At 51.9% G+C, this 20,135-nt stretch overlaps 7 protein-coding genes across 7 annotated transcripts; 3 read left to right on the top strand and 4 right to left on the bottom strand.

Annotated features, from left to right (window-relative positions):
- Positions 1–461: 461 nt before the first annotated feature.
- N7498_003632 (PDPK1 family serine/threonine-protein kinase) lies at positions 462–2,981 on the bottom strand (the record flags this gene model as incomplete). Its single annotated transcript, XM_058450694.1, has 2 exons — positions 462–806; positions 855–2,981. 2 exons carry the CDS (start codon positions 2,979–2,981, stop codon positions 462–464), a joined length of 2,472 nt encoding a protein of 823 aa, XP_058310156.1.
- Positions 2,982–3,515: 534 nt separating this feature from the next.
- On the top strand, positions 3,516–4,190 carry N7498_003631 (uncharacterized protein; the record flags this gene model as incomplete). Its single annotated transcript, XM_058450693.1, has 2 exons — positions 3,516–4,002; positions 4,045–4,190. 2 exons carry the CDS (start codon positions 3,516–3,518, stop codon positions 4,188–4,190), a joined length of 633 nt encoding a protein of 210 aa, XP_058310155.1.
- A 1,957-nt stretch (positions 4,191–6,147) lies between these two features.
- On the top strand, positions 6,148–6,579 carry N7498_003630 (uncharacterized protein; the record flags this gene model as incomplete). Its single annotated transcript, XM_058450692.1, has 1 exon — positions 6,148–6,579. The coding sequence occupies one exon, from the start codon at positions 6,148–6,150 to the stop codon at positions 6,577–6,579; it is 432 nt and encodes a 143-aa protein (XP_058310154.1).
- A 503-nt stretch (positions 6,580–7,082) lies between these two features.
- Positions 7,083–8,729, bottom strand: N7498_003629 (fatty acid desaturase; the record flags this gene model as incomplete). Its single annotated transcript, XM_058450691.1, has 1 exon — positions 7,083–8,729. The coding sequence occupies one exon, from the start codon at positions 8,727–8,729 to the stop codon at positions 7,083–7,085; it is 1,647 nt and encodes a 548-aa protein (XP_058310153.1).
- A 1,220-nt stretch (positions 8,730–9,949) lies between these two features.
- On the bottom strand, positions 9,950–11,795 carry N7498_003628 (protoporphyrinogen/coproporphyrinogen oxidase; the record flags this gene model as incomplete). The annotated part of the gene is made up of 4 exons (XM_058450690.1): positions 9,950–11,314; positions 11,399–11,479; positions 11,588–11,657; positions 11,713–11,795. The coding sequence occupies 4 exons, from the start codon at positions 11,793–11,795 to the stop codon at positions 9,950–9,952; spliced, it is 1,599 nt and encodes a 532-aa protein (XP_058310152.1).
- Positions 11,796–14,112: 2,317 nt separating this feature from the next.
- glfB (uncharacterized protein) lies at positions 14,113–15,428 on the top strand (the record flags this gene model as incomplete). Its single annotated transcript, XM_058450689.1, has 3 exons — positions 14,113–14,237; positions 14,298–14,589; positions 14,652–15,428. The coding sequence occupies 3 exons, from the start codon at positions 14,113–14,115 to the stop codon at positions 15,426–15,428; spliced, it is 1,194 nt and encodes a 397-aa protein (XP_058310151.1).
- A 1,251-nt stretch (positions 15,429–16,679) lies between these two features.
- Positions 16,680–19,628, bottom strand: N7498_003626 (uncharacterized protein; the record flags this gene model as incomplete). The annotated part of the gene is made up of 4 exons (XM_058450688.1): positions 16,680–17,835; positions 18,121–18,369; positions 18,843–19,104; positions 19,163–19,628. 4 exons carry the CDS (start codon positions 19,626–19,628, stop codon positions 16,680–16,682), a joined length of 2,133 nt encoding a protein of 710 aa, XP_058310150.1.
- Positions 19,629–20,135: the final 507 nt, after the last annotated feature.

The raw sequence follows: 20,135 nt of genomic DNA, 5'->3' as shown, positions 1-20,135 counted from the left end.
AGAGATAGGGAATAAGGCCTGAGGTTGTCGAGTATGCTTCAGATCAAATCAGGGATATATAACGGTCGACGGACGGGAAACAAAGAGACAGAGAAGACTTGGAAGACCAAAGAGTAAGGACAAAAAAGAATACGCTCCCTTCCAGATCTAAATGCAGAAACATGTCCCAACACGATAAAACACGCTCGTCACTGTAAAATGCAAGGGTAGGAGAACCAATATGCAGAAACACCCGTCTTTTTCTGTGTGGGTGATAGAGAGAAATAAAAATAGACAAGCTAAGACGCGGCATCCATCCATCGATGGTGGGGAAGAGCCAGTGCGCCATGAAGTAGCTCAGCTACCTATAAATAAGTAGGTGCTGTACGGGGAGCAATAAACAGCGCTGGTCAAGACAGGGTGAAGCGAAATGTGTGTAGCGTAGAAGCAAGGTTCTGGGCCTTGATAAGACCAGTAATTGCTTAGAAAACCGCAGCGAGACCATTTTTGGAGTGACGTCTGCTGAATCTCTTCTTCCCCTTGGTCGACTCCGAGTCGGTCGCTTGGTGTTTAATGAGACGTCCCGGTTGGTGAGAGCTATGCTCATTCTGTAGCTCTGAGTTACGTTCAAGAGTGTTGGCGTGACTAGAGAACCCAGAAGAAAGATCGCGGAATGCATCATCGGCGGAATAGGACCCGCCTTGGTGATTTAAGCCCATCTCACGAGCCCGGTCCAGTGCGTCAAGCCATTCTTGGGCTGAAACTGCAGTGGATCCGATATTGCTCGAGGAAGGTTTAGGGTCCTCAAAGACGTAGTGTTTATCTCTCTGTTTTGGGGTTAGCAAGAAATGTGTCGCGGGGGGCGTTTGACATACCGTATCCACAATCCAGGATGAGTGCCCTTTGGCATCAGTCGTACTCCGATAATGAGTGCCTGGAGCGAGGAGAGAGATTTCCAATTTTGCCTTCTTCTCATCGCCACTAGCCGCAGCCAGGATGATACGTGCTGATGACGTGACCATCACAAGCCGCTGTCGCTTTTTGGTCGCTGTGCTCGAGAAGAAACGAGAGAACTTCTTGGGGGTTTCAATCTCGCCGCTGCCGTTCTTCGATGTTGGGCTGTGAGATGCCGGAGAGGACAGCACCACGAGATTTCCCAATTTCAAGATCCGCTCGTTGGACTTGCTCAGCACGGGCGACCATTCGATGTCCAGCTGACTAGGCGGAGGCAACTCGGTGACTACTCGAGGGAGGGCGCGGGCATTTGCATTTGGTGCATTTGACGGAGCCGTTGAGATGGTCGGAGGGAAGCTCTCACCACCTTCGCCGCCGTTCAATTTGATAGGTTCACGCGCGGGTGGCACATAGGCCTTCAAACGAGGGGCCTTCTGCTTCCACATATCCGTTCCCCAAGAGACACCATCGAAGAATTCGTGATTCTTAATGTGCTCGATCTGCAGGCGTCGGGCAGGATCCAGGACAAGGAGACGCTCGACGAGATCCCGAGCAACAGTGGGGAATCCGATTGGGAATTCATAGTCCAGGGCAACGATCTTCTGGAACGTTTGGTACTCATTGCCTGCTTTGAAGGGCGGTCGGCCAGCTAGGAGCTGGTAGATGATACAGCCAAATGCCCACAGATCGCTGGCTTTGCAGGCGTTCTTATCCGTTAACAATTCAGGGCTGACGTATTCCGCGGTGCCTACGAAAGAGCTCGCTCGTTCTTCTTCAGGAATATCCGTCGAGTCGATCGGCGGGATGCTGCTCGTGCTCTCGTCTGGTCGTCGTGGCACCTTGAGGATTTTGGCGGTGCCGAAATCGGTGATTTTGACGTGCATCTGATGGTCAAGCAGGACATTCTCCGGCTTCAAATCCCGATGAATAACTCCACGCTTGTGCATATAGTCTATCGTGTCGAGAATCTGGGCGCCGTAAAATCTAGTACACTCTTCATCAAAGGTACTCATCCGTTTGAGCACCCCGAGAAGCTCTCCTCCTTTGCACAGGTCCAGCACGAAATAGAGCGATCGCTCATCCTGGAAGGTGTAGTATAGACGTACAATACCGGGGTGATCGGTCAAGCGATTCAAAGTGTCTTTCTCGATGTTGACATACTTGACCTTCTTCTCCTTGATGATGTGCCGCTTGTCGAGGATCTTGATTGCGTATTCCTTCAACGTTTGTCGGTCCGTCGCAAATACCACGGTACTGTAGGAGCCCTCTCCGAGGGTGTTTCCAAATGAAAAATCACGGACTCCTTTCTTGATATAGCGAGCGACCGTCTTTCCATTGGCATCGACTTCTTGTCTTACAGACACCGCGGCACCGCGATCCTGCCAATCCTCACTGCTGGGCGCCGGCCCGTTCTCCATATTGTACGGTGTGCGTGACATCTGAGGCGTTGCTGAACTTCGGCCGTGTGCTCGAGACGATTGACGCATCACAGGCGGCCCATTGGACGGAATCTGTGCTGTTCGGTAGGAACGGTCGCTGTGAGAGTTGTCGCGCGCGGGGACACCGGCTTGCAAGGCTGAGTTGCCGTCACGGGCGAGTATCCGAGATTGGGAGGTCGAGGTTGATGAGGCACCAGAATCGGTTCGCATCCGATACGAATTATCCCGAGGAAGGGCGGCCGCAGAGCCGTTGGTGTAGACGGAGGACAGGGGGCGGTTGGGATTTGGAGGTGTTGAGTGCGGTAGTGCCGAGTAGGCCTGGTACTGACCCGCGGGGTACTGAGGAACCTCGGGGAAGGGCTGAATGGAAGAAGAGCGATTCTCAGTCAATATAGGAGCCTCGAGGGGGGCAGGAGGAAAAGGTGTAGGACGGTCGTCGTTCGGTTCGGGAAACTGGGGAGGTGTTGACGCCGCACCCTCGGGATCGGATGGAGTCATGCCAGAGTTCGGGGTCGCTTCCTCCGATGGGAGAGGCGAATCGTCCGGATTTGCTATTCGGAGCCCTCCCAGGGATTGGGATAGGCTGAGATCACCACCCATGCCAGGCATGGTGAAGGTGGGCGGAAGGGGGTGAAAGCCGTGATGAAGGAGGGGGAAAGAACACAGGGAGGAAAGATGGAAATAGCCGACGAACTAAGGCGGCGATCGTGAAGACAGTGGAGACATGGTCCAACGAAGTTGGCAGAGTTGACGTTGGAGAGTAGCGAGAGAGGGGGGCAGAAAGGATCAACAGGAGGCTCCTTAGTAGGAATCGGGTCTAGTGTCGGGGCTGAGCATGACGGTTATGAATACGTGAGAGAGAAGTATAGAAATAAACTACAGAGGTCAGACTCGGAACCAAGAGGCACTATATTCCATTTACCTTCTTGCTGTTCAAGAAGCGGCGTCATCGTCGCTGCCTTTCGTGATTTGCTCGAGGCAGGGTCAATCATGAATTTCGACACAATCCGTCTCATCAAGCTGCTCCCTCTCTCTTCTCCGAGACTGTGCAACCGCCGGTTCCTCTCCTCTTCTATATGCGCTAGACAACAGGTAATTCCTTCTAAACACTCCTATACACGAAACTGCCTCGGGTTGCACTCCATGATTCGACGGCCTCCCACCATCATCTCGCTAAATGACGAGGAACTCCAATGCCATCTCCAGCGTGCCTTCTTACGTACGCTACCTGCTGACTTCAATCAACTGCACTTGGAAGACCGGGGCCAGAGTGACGACGACCACACCGTTGCCCGTTCTTCTTCTGGGGATGCCTGTGCATCTGATTCTGATGGCGAATTTGATTTCACCACCATGCCCGACTCGACCGGTGATTCATCCTGTATTGGAAACGACCTTTCTTCAGACAGGACTCGCTCTTTTACAGTTCCAACTGCACTCTCCGCGGCCGGAATGACCACATCGCTCCACCAACCTCCTGAACCAAACAGGCCTCCCGCCACCACGAACCAGATATCCACTCTTTTCCCGTGGAACCGAACAAGTCGGTCTCGTGTGTCCCTGAGCGCCAACATGACGTTGTTTAATTCACGGCGCGAGCTTGAACTCTACAGCATTGGTCCTCAGGAGAGTAAACAGACAGGTCGGTCCTATCTGCCGAGATGATCGTCAGTGGAGTCTGACGATCGGATCATTGACTTGGTCATCGCGCAGAAAATTGTCGACGAAGCAGCGCTCGGGCAGAAGCTCCAAATCATGATGCACGGCTCTCCGCTTCCCGAATTTCCCGGTGGTCGCCCGATTCCTGTTCCGAACTGACAATCTCCAGTGTCCCACTCCGGGGCCTAACTTTAGCGTCTACAAAGTCTTACGAGGCAGTCTTGGCCGACACGAAAGCTTTGCCCGTTGATCCGGTGGACGCCACATGGGAATTCGGCACCGTTCAACCGGATTCGATCTTTGAGGGATCGTATGCATAATCGTGGATGTGTTTAGGCATCCGACGTGGAATTGTTGGCCTATATGATCTGGGATACGCGTGGTCTACACATGCTGGGCTCACTAATTATTACGGCTAGCTATCATTATTCAAGCGGTGTGGTAAGGTTCTTGAATTCCTGTCTTCGAGATACTCGGGCCGTCCTCAGTGCAACTCAATGTGCTATATATAGTATCCCTCCTTCATCTCATGAACATTACACTGCACCCCGGATGAACCCTGCTTGGTACCCAGGCAATTTTCGAATCCATGCACCTCCGTTCTGGCAGTTACAAGAAGAGACTAATTGAGCCTGGATTTGGGCTGAAACATCGATCACGGGAACAACCCAAGCTATCTATAGTTCGCGGGAGGGGGGAACGCGGCCCAAAACTCGGCTGTTTTTGACCTAACAACTGACGCGTATCCGATGCGCCCCGTTTTCCACGTAAGGTGACCCTTCCAATTGCTGGTTATTTTCATAACGTCGTCACCGCTTCATAGTACTACTAATGCATTTACGTGATCCTCGTCTCTTCAAAAACACCGCCACGTTCTTGGTTTGGCTTGGCTTTGTCATTTCGGACGTTCCTTTCAGTTATCTAGGCTACAGCCAAACTTTGCGCCTCGACGCAGTGGGAGATCCATATCTCGATAATAATAGAAGCAAGGGTACATACAAAAGTACGATGATGCCAAGGAGGCGTATGGGGCCCCGCACCCGGCGTTTAAATATGTATCTTCCAGCCGAGCAGACTTTGAGGGAGTCAGGTGGCCCAACTACATTCAATCAAAATGAATCCATCCAAAAACGTCTACTATCGCTATTGCCATATCGTATTAAAAGAGAAACATATCATATGTGGTGCAATACGATATCGCAATCATGACCTGGCCACTTCGGCAATCGGCATTCATGGGGATGAGTCTGTTAGTGACACAGCCTTGCCAAGAACTATGAATAGATTCGCCAGCTTGATGTGCAATATCATGATCAACCTCATCGTGAGATTGAGGTAAAAATTTGTCTTGAATAGACTGCTTTTGGTATTTCCCACGGCTTAAGAACGCAGAGCTGTATTGGGCTAATACCCGTTCTAAACAATAAGAATCCGACCGGTTTTTTAAGCTCCAGTAATCTCCTTAGATTTATGATTCAATATGCCTATATGGACATTCAGAAAATATATTTTTCTTGGTACTCCCGATCTTATGCTCGGATACATCATTCATAGGTAAAGAGACCCGCATCTCATCTGATGATTCAGGTAGATAGTATTAATAGAGATGATACAGATGACTGTTATGCGCATGATGTATCACACCTCAATATTTCCACACACTTCAGGAATAAATATCCGAGTTGACGCATTCGCTTAACGAAACCCCGCTCGGAGGAAGATTGGATTGAACCACCAGTCACTGCATGACATTCGCCGACAACCAGGCAACATGATTCCCTACTCTTGATAGAAAGAAGCAAGGTATGTCTTTAGCACTGTCGAGTCAAGGTCGATCGCCATAGATATGAGGGTGGCCTATCTGAGGTCGGCCCCCTTCCTGCACGATGCCCCGCCCCCGGGGGCCAACAAATCGCCCTTGGCAACCTGTCAATGCAAGGCGGTGCGATTCAACGCCACAGGAGTGGCGGTAACATTCAAATATCCAGCAGACCTTGCTTGTCTCCCGTTTCTGGTAGTCATTTTTGTGCGTTCAGACTTCCAAGGGTTGAAGTTTAGCTTATGATCATCGGGCTCTTAACTCCATATCAACTTCAAGACATCACAAATACACACGATGGAAAACCAACCCATGTTGGATTCCGAGTTTTACCGACACAACAATACTTCCATCAGAAGGAAGCCACTCAATGAAGACAATACGAGACACCCTGGTAGTGAAGAGGATAACGACTCACCCGCCCCCGACACGCCCGCTTCAGCCCCGAGCGAAGACAACCAGAAAACCACAACGAAAGACAAGAGGATCAAAGCTATTTTAAAGTCACTATGGTGGTTCCTCAACCTCCCCATTGTGACGAACGCAATCTACGCTTTGATAATCATACAACTCACCATTTTCATTGTGGAAGAAAGGCAGAGGACAAGGAACGCATGCGCAGAGAGCGGTTATGAGGCCCTATTAGAGGCGATTCAAATATTGACAAACCTAACGAATGCCCGCACTGAGAGCATTGCGGCCATGGCAAAGAAACTGGAAGGACTATGAGTTGATTACCGGGGCAGAGCCGTCAGACCGCGACTGCATTCTGGGTCCTTCCGTTTTGACTTTATGAGACCATGAGTACATGCAAGGAGAACACCGAGATCAATATATCAATCGTCAATCGGATATGCCTGAAATAAATCCCGAAGAATACTCTTACCGTATCTGCGACTTGACAACCATTTGTCCTCACACCCCAAGGGCACCGATTCTTCCAGGATATATCTTCTAATCCATTTTATCCTAAAAACCTCCGAGACCTTCAAATACCCTTAGACTCATTTCTAAAGGACATAGATTTATAAGAAGATATTATAAGAAGCTACCGTTGTTGAGATATAAAGTTGTAATTTATCGCATTTACTATGGTGTTTTGAGGTGGGCCGCTCGCTCGTGAATTACGTTACCGTTCCTGCTGACTGATCCAAGTTGATTGGCTCCTGGTGTCCCTTCTCCTCGCATTAGTTATCTCATAACACAAGACAGAACAGACCAAAACAAAATAATCAATGGCTGTGGTGGCCCTCAATCAAATCCTTCGCAGCAACTTTTCCACATTCCTCCATCACCCTCAATTGCTCAGCAACCTCGCCTAGTCTGCTAATAACTTCCTTATTGCCGCGCGTGAAAGTGAACATTACATAGGGGATTCCGACATCATCGCAGAATTCCTTAACATGATTCTGCGCCTGGCGGAGGTTATGTCTCGGCAGACGAGGGAACAAATGGTGGACGACCTGGAAATTGAGACCACCATGTATAAAGTCCAACCAAGGTGGACAATCGACGTCCATCGTCGTTCTGACCATCTTCTGAGCAAAAGATTCGTGGAGACCCCCATCGGCACTCGACATGGCAAAGTGACTAAGCGTGAGTTGGACGTGCAACGGAGCGGTGACCATATGCGAAATGAATAGGAACCCGATACGGGACGACCATGTCGGAATCGAGAGGTATAGTGTTCGGTAGCCGTACCAGTACCAGAAAAATACCTGGCCGGTCATTTCAAGGTAGCGATGCCACCATGCTGAGCCTTTACGGGGTGCTTGCTTCGGATCTAGTAGGTATGACCATGCTAGGCGGTAAAGATTGAAGCGGCCCATTAAAAGTATGGGATAGTAGAGATAATGCTGGTGCTTGATAAACCACCGTGCTGCAACGTCTAAGGGCATGTCGCGGTCGTAGTAGGTTGAGCGTAGGGAACCAAAGAATCGAGAAGAGATGGCGAAAAATGGCATATGCTGGATATCGGGATCGTGCTCGGGTGAGTTGGTTGCTATATGATGGACGTTGTGGTTCCGTTTCCACCAACCGACTGAAAGACCGCCAATGAAATCTGCAACAAAAATTCCGATGCAGGTGTCTGTGTGGAACCCATGTGTTATACTTAGGTGACCAGCATCGTGAACGAGGAATGAAAGTAGGTGCCAGGCCGAACCGAGGAAAAGACCCGAAAGAGCGTAGTATGAGTAGTGAAGGGATATTAAGAACAAAGCGAAAAGAGTCGAGTATCGGATGAATTCGACAGCGTAAGAGCTATAACGACACTGATAGAGTCCTTCGGATTGCAATTTTTCATCGAGCTGGCGGTACTTAGAGATGACCTCGTGTTGTGACATTTGATCAAGATGAGGATATTTTGAAAAATCCGATGATATCGCGTGGGCTATTGATGCTTCCGCAGACTTAAAGTGGACCGGCTCCGGCTCTGATGATGAAGGTCGAGAAACAGGCGTGACATTGCCTATACTCCTCAGACGAACTTTGTATCCAATCTCTTCACTATCGAAGACCAGTGATGGCGGTGTCGACCGTCCAGATGAGCTAGCATCTTCTTCCGCTTCCGCTTCGGATTCGGCTTCGTGGTCCTTCGATACCAGCGCTCTAAATATTCCTCCCTGTATCGGAGGCAAGAAATTCTCCCATCTTCCATGTATCCTCCCTATCACATACCTCTGCATATGTGTCTGTGCTTCCTCTGAATGGAATGCTGTGATTTCGTCCCTCGCATCTCGACCGACCATGTGCAATATTGATTTATCACCGCCTGGGTGATATGGCATCCACGCGTCGACCTTCAGTACCCGATCACCAAATATGATAATCTTTTGCCCATTTGCTATCAATCCCTCAATCTCTCTCCGAGACCACATTCGATTTGTGCGTGACATGGCCGGCGCCATAGCCCAATGGTGGATGCAGCGGAACAGCTGGGGATTGATCTCAAGTCCTGGACAGGTGATGGATGTTCCACATCAGATTGAGAAAAGAAAGCGAATGAGATGTTCGCACGTGCCGTGGGCTTGTTCTTTGTTTGGCCCGCATCAGAGGTGTCAACGTTGAACCCCCTGAATATCAGGCAATAAAGTCACGTGTAAGCCATATCTATCATCCTGATGCGGAAATACCTTCCAAGCACTTTCCGTTGCAGCACTCGGCGAACCGATAAATCAAACACTCCCATGTGAACCTCACCGGGATCGGGTCGACCGTTGCACTACAATCCCGAGAACTTAAGCTTGAGTTTCCCGTTATCACCCCCACCAACTACTACCATTTCCGGCGGACGTTATCCGGGTAACAAACGTTCAGGACCCATCAACCCAAGAAGGTGCCACGCATGGGTGCAACCAGAAAGAGGCTGTAATCTATTCTATCCATAGTAACAGGCGAAATTTAATTTTAATCTCTCAGCCGTGTGTCCCAGACGCTTGGCTTGTGGACCCACTGTCGACGCCACTACAGTAATCGCAAGCCAGAACCAAAGTACCGTGTCTTTTGGTGCTGGTCAATTCGATTGGTTGAGGCGCCTCGATCGGGTGTCCAGGGGTCACTTGTTCAGACATGCCGTTGGGTTTGCCAGGGTCGTTGATTCCTGGGATTTGGGAGTTGGAGATCTTCGTGTGGCAAAAGATAATGACCTTGTGAGGCGAGACTTGGTCGAGGGTTGTATTGAACCGGGATATGCACGGTGGAGTAAGGTGGCCGAAAATGCCGCGACGTAGTTACTGGGTGGTCGGTAACAAGTCGAATTGTTCCATCAAGGGGTGAACACCAATAGAACAGTTCTAGATTTCATGATCAATAGCGCATCTTGGGATTCGTCAATAGGAGTCAATTAAAGTAAGCAAGCAAGTCTAAAAAAAATGTGTATCGAGAAAAGGTAGACCTCTAGCAAACGGCTCTAGGTGAGAAGAGAAGACATTGTGTGAAAAAGGGTAGTAGTAGTAGTATGGGGGATTAGAATCACATGAAACGCCAACAAAGATGGTCTCCAGATGCCGCTTCAAATGCTCCCTTTCGCGTGTATATCTTTTTTTTCCCGTGACGGTGTGATCTCGTGCAAGTTGTATCAATGAAAAGGACAAATTATCTACTGCAGGCTCTTCTTGGCAAAGGCCTGGGCACCGTCCACCAGACGACGCTCGGTGTTCTGGCGACCGTTGACGAAGTCGGGGTAGTTGAGGGTCAGCTCAACGGCACCGTTGACAATGTTGTCGACGGCCTCCACACCCAGCATGAAGGAGTGGTCCTGGTTGCCGACCTCGTAGCGCCAGCTGCCGAAGCGACCACGCGACCAGATACCCTTCTCCTGCAGCTTAGGCAGGATCTGGGCGAGGGCACCCTCACGCTCCAGGGAGGGGGTGGGGTAGCCGTGGTCGAAGCGGCGGTGGTAGGTGGAGACAATCTCGTCGTCGGCATTGAGCATTTCGGTGTTGACCAGACCCTGGATGGAGTCGGCCAGGAGCTTCTCGTGGTTGACGGGCTTCATGGAAGACTCGGAAACCTCCAGCATGATGGACCAGTAAGGACCCTCCTGAGCCTCAGTGCTCTTGGGCTTGGAGCCATCAGCCAGCTGGATGGTGGGGAGCTTCTTGGAGGCCTCGGGCTGGTTGTGGGGGGAGTAGTTGGAGAAGATAGTGGCACGGTAGAAGGGGCAGTTGTCCTCGGGGAAGTACAACCAGCACTTGTCACCGATGCGCTCGGGGCGCTTACCACGGATACCGACACCGATAACGTGGGTGGAGGAGTAGAAGAGCTGCTTGGTGAGGGGCATCAGCTCCTTGTCGTCCATGGCCTCAGCCAGGAAGTCGACGGCCATGGTGGAGACCAGCTTCTGGTAGCCGATGGTGGTACCGTCGGCCAGGGTGACGGTCTTGTTGTTGGCGTTGACCTTGCTGACCTTGCCCTTCTCACCGAAGCGGGTGTTCTCCTTGGGGATGGTGTTGGCCACGGCAATCCAAATACCACCGGTACCGTCGCGGGCGGGGAAGCGGAAGGTAGCGTTGGGGCCCCAGTTACCGGCGGTCTTGTTCAGGATGACGTTGGTGGTCACGGCCTTGAGGTTGGGGGCGGCGACACGCTCACCGAGCCAAGCGCACTGCATCTTGGTGGTGGGGACGGCCCAGACCTTGTAGTTGTAGGGACGCATGAAGAGGTCGGCAATACCAACACCCATCATGCGGACGATCCACTCGTCGAAGTTCTTGGGCTTGGTGTTGGCAACACGGGCCTCGAGAGCGGCATCGATCATGCCGTCAATGCACTTGACCTGCTCCTCCTTGGGAAGCATGGAGATGTTGTTCTGGAAGGGGTAGGGGACCCATTCGTTCTGGCAGCGAACGTACGAGATACGCTCGTGAGTGTACCAGTCCTCATCCTTGGGGAGGGCCTCGTTGATGCAGTCGTCGAAGTACTTGTAGTGGGAGAAGATAACGTGGCCACCGACATCGTAGAGCTGTTGCGGCGGTCAGTGATTTTTTTTCTTCCGCGATGTTATTTTGGCGGGGTAAACCACGCCAAAACTTCAGGAGAAACTTACGAAGCCCTCAGGGGTCACATCAGTGGAAGCAAGACCACCGGGGATCTCGTTGGAGTCGATAATCAACCACGAGGGGCCATTCTAGACAATTGGTTAGCTTCAATGGTCTCCGTACCCCTCCATCGCCCCCTTTTTCTTTTTTTTTCCGGGGAGAATCTGCTCCCCCTCCACGGGGTAGAAAACACTCACGATCTGGTTGAGACGCTTGGCGGCACCCAAACCAGTCGGGCCAGCGCCAATGACGAGAACGTCAACGGAACTAGAGTAATTGAATCAGCTTGAGGCTAGATGAACGGAGGGGAGGAGGTCCTTACATGTCGGGGTGGGTCATCCTGCCTTGAAGGAGGTCCTGGAAGCTGGGCACGCGTTTGAAGGTCTTGCGGGCGATGTTCAGCATAGAAGAAGAACGGAGCAGCAAGTAGACTGCAGGTGAGGGCAGGGGAAGAGGGAGATAATAAAGGAGGATGAAGAGGGAAAGTTGTTCAACCGTGGATAGGGATACGGAACCGGCACTTTCGCAGAGCGGTGTCGAAGTGGAGAGTGTGTATGTTTCAGGTTTACGCCGGGTGGGCTAGCACCGACTAGATTATTACTTGAAATGAAAGCAGTCTGCTTCAAACTTCGATCTGGGTCTGGACACATTGTCCCAAGCGCCATCCCCACTGGTCGTGATCCTGGCTCAGGGGCCGCGAACAGAACTGTTTCCCCACCGGGCACATTGTGTACAGTACACACTGAACACGTACGCTTCTGGGTATCTCCTTTTTATTTTTATTTTTTTCTTGTTTTTCTCGATTTCTGCTTTGTGATTTTCTCGTTTTGTCGTTTTGCCATTCGCTGTCACGGCGCCACCTGCCAGACTCTGACTTTTAAACTATCGAATCTATCACAAACCGTGCAGGGCCGTCGATTGGTCTCCGGGCTTATCGTGATTCCCAAAGGGGGCTGCTCGAGTGTCGTTCGAATGCGGATCTCGACACGCAGAATCATCCTTGGCGGGTTTCAGGGTCCTTGCACGAATTAAGAATGTTCTTATCGTCTTTCCCATCTCCGAGGATTTTATTCGCAAATCCAACAAGTCCCATTATTAATTATTGGAAACGGTCGACAAGGGGGAGATCCCCGATCGGTTCGGGCTAAGGACGCCACCGATGTTGTCTGGCACGTTGTGTATAGCCGCAACGGGGGTTGTAACTGTGATGTGATAGACCTGGCTGGACGCTCGTGGCCGACCTTGGGATAGAGTCCTTGTATAAGGGACTCAATTGACTACTTTTTACTCCGTACCGTACTCCCAAAAAAAAAAAAAACCCCCAAAAACCCTGAACCCTCCCGAACCCGCTCAGCCGGCGATCGTCCCTTCGATCGAGCGGTGTCCGAGGATTCAAGGGTACCCAGTACATGTGCACGGAGGCGAGGTTCCACTGATTGTCCTCCCCAAACAAGAAACGACGACGAGGATCCTCTCATAATAACCGCAGGCACCGATCTTTTTTTGATTGATCGACAAATGGCCCGAAGAACTTCTCGAACCAGAAGTTGGCCCCCGTCACGGACAAGGCCGGGACTGGTACGGAGGAGAGAAACAGCGCAAAAAAAGCTTCTTTGATCTGAGACCTCCACCACCAGTCACGGTCGATATCGGCTCTGGCCACCCCCTGGCGCCCCCGGCCTTTGCCTATTTCTTAGCCTGCCCCCAAAAGGCCCACCGAAAGGACTCAGAGTCCCTGAACGGGGCAATGGCGTCAGACACAGCCTCTCAAGACGATCGCCGCATTCTCCACCCGTAAGGGACCAGATGGGTTCCGAGGGACGCTGAACGCGGGTTCCCGTGGGTCTTGGCCAACAGCTGCTTGCGTAATGCGGCGAGTGTCAACTGTCCGTTAATTTGGATCAGCGTTGCCCGGGATGGTGACAGGCCGGTGTTTTCTGTCTCAAACCCGACGCCATGCGTCCAGTAGGGCAGGTTACATTTTCCCTCTTTTTGTGCCAATTGGGGGTGTCAGTAAACAGATAGCAGGCCACGTCCAAATATAGCCCAAGGTAAAGAGAAAGTAAGACTCGGTCAGCGGGTGGAGGGACGAGCCGATGTTATTGGTGCGAGGCTCAGGGAAAAATAGGAGTCGCCACGAGCGTGGATTCAGCGGTGTATCGTACCGTGTACGGGTATCGGTATTACACGGCCCCGGGCGGGTGGATGCCCCCGGTCCAGGCGGGGAAATGTACAGGTGGCCTGAGCGAGGCCCGTCACGGTCACGTCGTGACCGTTATCGACAACAGACCCGTTTCCCCGTTTCCCCGTTCCACTCTGTTTGCAGCTTCACTTGATTAATCTGCGGATCCTGGACCTTCTTATTTTACACTAACCATTGCCTTCATTTCTTTTTTCTCAGGTCCCAGGTCCCAGGTCCCAGGTTCCAGGTTCCAGCGGTCCAGTCCCTTTGCTCGTGGTATCAATAAGTCGATTCCCTCCCCGAAGTACGTGCGCCATTTCATCCCTTCAACTTTCCATTGTTTCTTCATCCACTCGTTCACGCGTTTCTTTTTTGGCCCAACTCAGTCGCACTTGTTAACCAGACACTTAGTGTCCCTTAGCCCTTTGTAATTCTCTTTTATCCCTCGTGGCTTCCTCTGCCTTCAGCCAAGGTAGCCTTTCCCGGCCCCGGCCTTTCGAATTGAAACAGTTCTTCTTCGATCAAACTCGCGCCTTCACCATGTCCGAAGGCGAGAAGGTCCGCGCGTCCGGCGAGACCCCGCGTGAGACTCTGCCCACCGTCAACCCGTCGGCGGAGAAGCAGGAGGCTCCCAAGGCGGCTTTCCACCCCGCCGTCTACGTGAGGTGAGTTGAAAACTTGACAAGACACGAGGGAAACACATTAGCTGATACCCAATAACCCAGTGTCTGGATCACTCTGAGCTCCACCGTTATCCTCTTCAACAAGCACCTTCTCGACTACGCCAACTTCCGTTTCCCCATTATCCTCACAACATGGCACTTGACCTTCGCGACCATCATGACCCAGCTCCTGGCCCGCACCACCACTGTCCTCGATGGCCGCAAGTCCGTGAAGATGACCGGCCGCGTCTATCTGCGCGCTATCGTCCCCATCGGTCTCATGTTCAGTCTGAGCTTGATCTGTGGTAACATGACCTATCTGTACCTGAGTGTGGCCTTTATTCAGATGTTGAAGGTATGTTTTTTGCGCGTTTTACAGTGGACTCCAAACGTCGCTAACAATTGGACCTTTTGCAGGCTACCACCCCCGTCGCTGTCCTGCTCGCTACCTGGGGTATGGGCATGGCTCCCGTCAACTACAAGACCCTCGCGAACGTCTCAATTATTGTCGTTGGTGTTATTATTGCCTCCTTCGGCGAGATCAAGTTCGTCATGGTCGGTTTCCTGTTCCAGCTCGGCGGTATCGTCTTCGAGGCCACCCGTCTGGTCATGGTGCAGCGCCTGCTCAGCTCCGCCGAGTACAAGATGGACCCTATGGTCTCTCTGTACTACTTCGCCCCCGTCTGCGCCGTTATGAACGGTTCCGTTGCTCTGTTCCTCGAGGTTCCCCGCGTCACCATGGACCACATCTACGGTGTCGGCATCTGGGTTCTCCTTGCCAACGCCATGGTTGCCTTCCTGCTGAACGTCTCCGTCGTTTTCCTGATCGGCAAGACCTCTTCTCTGGTCATGACCCTGTGCGGAGTCCTGAAGGATATCCTTCTGGTAGCCGCCTCCATGATGATCTGGAACACCCCCGTCTCCGGCCTCCAGTTCTTCGGCTACTCGCTTGCCCTGGTCGGACTTGTGTACTACAAGCTCGGTAGTGACAAGATGCGCGAGTACACCAGCCAGGCTGGCCGCGCGTGGGCCGAGTACGGCAACACCAAACCCGCGCAACGCAAGTTCGTCATCTTCGGCGCTGCGGCTCTGGTTTTCTTCCTCTTCGTCGGTGCCATGGCTCCCAGCTATGCCCCGGAGCGGGTTAACCAGGTCAAGGGCATGCTGGGTGGTGCCGCCTCTGGCAACGCTTAAATGCGCTGATCTTTCGATGTCACCAGCATTACCGTGAAAATGGCTATTGGTGCTTACAGAGGAAAGACTGGAGGTTGTCCACGACTCTGGAATGATCTTGGACTCTATCGTAGTGTTGGACGCGCGGAGAACATGATTGTTCTCAACACATCTCCTTTTTTCACCCACGGGCCGGGACCGGCGAATGCAGGAAATCCAGCCGGTGGCCGGCCCTTGTTTCCGGAGTCCTCGCGCTGCGATGGAAAATCCCGAAGAGCTCCGGTTCCTTCCCCCTTTCCTTTCTCGACCGCATTGCAGTGATGTATACAGTTGAACCATAGGTGGTTTTACTGTCGTACTTTATTTTCCATGTTACTCTTTCCTTTTCCACGAACATTGATTTGATGTTAGACATTGCACGAGCTCTGGTGTCGGATTGCTTTGGACCTTCTTTACTGGTGTTTCTTCCCCTTCGTTGTCTGAATAGTATTCCAATAGACTTTTTGAAGGCTGCTCCGTCTATTTCCCACTCAAGCGTACTATCTAGATCGCATTACCGAAGGGTGTGTGAATGATTGAATGATGGCAAGATGATGTATTGGTTTCCGTCGTGAGAACAAGGTAAATGCAGGTACATAGTTCATGATGTGGCCTGTTTTGGTAATAGCCACTGAGGTAAGGTAGAGATCAACTATGTAGCTACCAGGGTGTATTAACCTCTCCACCTGGCCATGAGAAGATTCTACTTCGGCACATCTTTGGCATCGCCACGGAGTTGAAGTGCGGGGGCCGGGGAAGTAAGTTGCTGTGAACTGGTGATGGCACTGGCAGCTCTTCGAGCAAATGTTTCTTTGAAGAACTAGCAACTTCGGAAAGCCATCTGTCAAAAGGTCTTTTAGTTGAGTAGATTCAATATTGAATAGTTCATGGGATTTCTTTTCATTTGAAGTCGTAGAATAAAATAAGATGGATACCAAGCCAAAAGACAGGCGAAGAGAACTCCGCATTTACGCCAGAGCCCCAACTCCCCGGTAGGTCATATCAACACTGTAACCCATTCAGCCTCCCAGGGCGAGAAGTGGAGCGGGTTGCCGAACTGGGTAAGTTAGGCGCTAGTGAGTTGCCGAGCTAAATCCAGTAAACTATCAGAAAAACAGAATAATTGAAGTCGATCGGGCGGATGTCGCGTCGCGTAGTCGGCAAAGTCGGGTCGCTCGATCGGTGGTTTTTTAATTCGCGAATTGGAGTAATATAGAAGATGAATCCTCTCTATTACGAGTCGATTTCCATTCCCATGTCGACGCCTCCGTTCAATTCCGCTCCCATGCCGGTGCTGGTGGGCGCATGATTGGAGAGGGCTTGTTGGAGAAGAGGTACGCCGCCTTCTGCAGCGGTGAAGGGGCTGGCTGCGGGAGGAGTGTTGGATCGGGATGAGGCGACGAGAGGGCCGATGCCCTCGAAGACGATTGGGGAGCTGCGCAGATTGTGTAGGCATGCTTCCCAGGAAGAGGCCACGAGCTGAGCCTGGGTGAGGTCGTCGCTGAACAGGTAGAAGGCGGGCGAGAACGCATTGGTAGGCGTTGCCGCTACGAGATAGGCGTTGAGGGCGCGGCTTTTGATGAGCATCTGCGAGTCGTGCAGATAGTCCGAGTATTGGTTGTCGATATACTTGGTCCAGCCACGGACGGCCGGGGCCATGTCATCATCACTGTCAATGCGCTGCCAGCTGATGCCGAGGAGGCGGGTGGCATCGTCAATGAGAGGTTCAGCTGGAGGCGCGGGTCCAGTGTTGAGAGTGCGGTGCTGGTCGGCTTCCGGGCCATTCAAGCGCTGCTGAATCGACGAAAACGCAATGTCGTCGAGACCCGGGGCGGATTTGTCCAGCCGTTGTGACTTGCGACTAATATCGGCGGCATCAGACTGCAGCGTGATCGACCGCGAGGAGACCAGCGCCGCCTTCATCTGCTGCAACTCGGCCTCTTCTTCGTACCATGTGCCGGTTTGACTGTCGGCAGAAATCGCCATACCAGTGCTCGGGTTCAGCAACACCATTCCCTCGCCATAAATGGGCTCCTCTTTCGGAGCCGGGGTAGGCGCCGGCTCCGAGGGGACGTTCAGGGCAACGGCCTCTTCGAAGGCAGCTTCGTCACGCGATCTCTTGCGAGACGGCGTGGGTGCGGCAGGAGCGGAAGCGAAGTTCGAGCTGGGAGTGGGCTGGGCCGAGCCATTGCTTGCGAAGACGGAACTGGGGCTGGCAGGGTAACTATGGAAGGTACCGGGGCCATCCAGCACGGATTGAGATGGGAACTGAGCGAAGGCGTGTTCCTGGGGAGGAGAAAAGACCATCGAGGGACCATCGGAAAGGCGATTGAGAATCATTGGACACATGATGAATGTCCTCGGGGCGACGAAGGCGAAGGGAACTGTTCTGTATGGTTAAGTGAGCTACACACCATAAGCTTTCAACCACCTGTAGATCACGAAAAGGCGAAGTATAAAGGAGGAAAGGTAGGGTGAGGAAAGAGAAGGAGTAAAGGTGAGGGTAGGACAAAAGAGGGGGGGGGGGGAGGTGAAGAGAGAAGATAAGACAGGTCCAGGGAAGTGGGAGTGGGAGTGGGAGAAGAGAAGAAAGAGGGCGAGCGCAAAGAGGGCTGCGAGTGATCTGAGGCGAGGCGATCGGGGATCCATCTGCAAATGCGGAGGGTTACCGTACCTGACGGCGATACGCCCGCTTGGAGCACCCACCAGGGCGGCTGTGACCGTACGGGAACGGAACGAGTGGATCCGGCGCTGTTTGGCTGTTTCAAAGTGGAGCATGGGCTGCAGGCAATTGGCCGATTGCAACACACCGTGGATGGCGTTGCGTTGCGGGCTGATTGTGGGCTGGGCTGGGCTGAGAGCCAAGTACGGTACCGAGTCCGTCCTGCTGTCACGGTAGAGCCAGCGAGGACTTTCCGGGAGACTACACGATCTTTCGATTAGCACCCATCCTTGGTTTCCCGAAGAATCTTAGTCGACTTCAAATTTCCCAATAGGACCACTTATGTACAGCATGGATCGATATCAGTTCACGTGTACCCGAGAATTACATGTATAGACAGACTCATGCCTGTTACTGAAGTATGTTCTCAAATCCACCCCCGCAACAACACCCAGAAAATCCCCGAAATCGTACAGCATATCACATCCCACCCAACGCTACTCACAGCCGGATGCTCCAACATCGTATCCATCAATCTCCGCCCTAGATTGACCACTGAAGCTCCCAGAAAAGCAGATTCATCCAGAAAAACCGAATACGTAGATTGTGCCTGAATGGCCACCCCGATTGCGAGCAGCCATTTGTACAAGGAGGTATATCGCCGCGTAGGGTGAGCGATATAAGCTCCCCAGCCTTGCGGTAGAACTCGAGGGGACAGTAGACCCGGGACGAACAATAGGAGATGAGGAATAGCGAGAACGGGCATAAAGTACGGCGTGTTTGCGACGAAAGGTGTAGCCGCAGCGCCAAGGCCGGATATCACGACTGGCGCAAGCTCGAGGAATGCGGGGGGCACCCAGGCAAGCTTCGTAGCTGGGGTGACACTCGGGCTTGAGACGAGGACTGTAACGAAGAACAAATTCTGCGCGAAGGAAATGGCAACAATCTGCCCCAGCAGCATGTACATCCACACGTTTGGGATGTTGTACCGACGGCCTGAGCTAGGGTTAACGATATTCTCAAGTGACTTCCAAACATGGAATGAGATACAGACCCATGACCCCCAAGAAAAGACTCCATCCAATCGTCCAGAGGAAAATCTGCCCGCTCCACCACGTTCTCGCCGGCGTCGCAAACACACTTCCCCACGCCTCCCGGAACAGCTTACTATCTCGCAGCCACATCTCCCATTTTGCCAGAAGCGGTGCCACCTCAATCAATGCCTGCTGTGTGGGTGACTGTCCGGCTTCCCAGTTGTGATAAGAATGCGCGAAGAACGCGAACATGTAGTACCATGTTGTTACTATGCTGAGGATCGACAGGGTAATGAATATGGCGAATTGACGACCATAGCCGTGGTGCCAATCTAACTGCGTCTTGCAGATTTGATAGCGGCGGTATATGTTGAGGAGGATCTTTATTGTGAGGGCAGCGCAGGAGATTAGGTAGAAGGATAGAATGGAGAGGGAGCGGTGGTCGTGGAGGGGTTGGCTAATGGAGGCATGTAGTGGTTCCAGCATTGGAGTGAAGCTGATGAGACCACGTGTGGTCTACGTGCTGCCAATGTGGTAGGTCCAATGGTCGGTCCTTCGGTTCTTGCAGAGGTCGCTGTTCAAAGCTTGGACTGTTTATCGTTGACTTAGTCAGCCTGCACTAAGTTACTTGCCCAGATAGGCAAAAGTTAGCGCGGTTTTTATCTTTTTTCGATTTATTATTTTTTTTTTTTTTTTCATTTACAGTACTTCGACCTTCTATTGATGTTGGTTATAATTTGGAGGGAGTCGCTAATCCTGTTGTTTCAACGCCAAGGCCAAATGCTTAGCTATGTGTATTTGACTTGCATAAACACGTGGATCACAATGTTTTGAAATCGAGTAGTGCCTAGAGGCTAGTTCCTTCTAATAAAGGCCTTCCTGGGTAGTTTCAGTCAAGTATGGTCCATTTATAACACTCAATGAAAGCCCTCTAACGAGCATAAGAGCTGGTTTAGTCTAGCCTTCAAATCTAATATTCCTTAGCATCTTCAT

Source organism: Penicillium cinerascens (assembly GCF_028974065.1).
Source record: "Penicillium cinerascens strain IBT 15544 chromosome Unknown contig_24_segment0_segment0, whole genome shotgun sequence".
NCBI classification, from domain to species: domain Eukaryota; kingdom Fungi; phylum Ascomycota; class Eurotiomycetes; order Eurotiales; family Aspergillaceae; genus Penicillium; species Penicillium cinerascens.
This window is presented reverse-complemented; position numbering and strand designations above follow the sequence as displayed.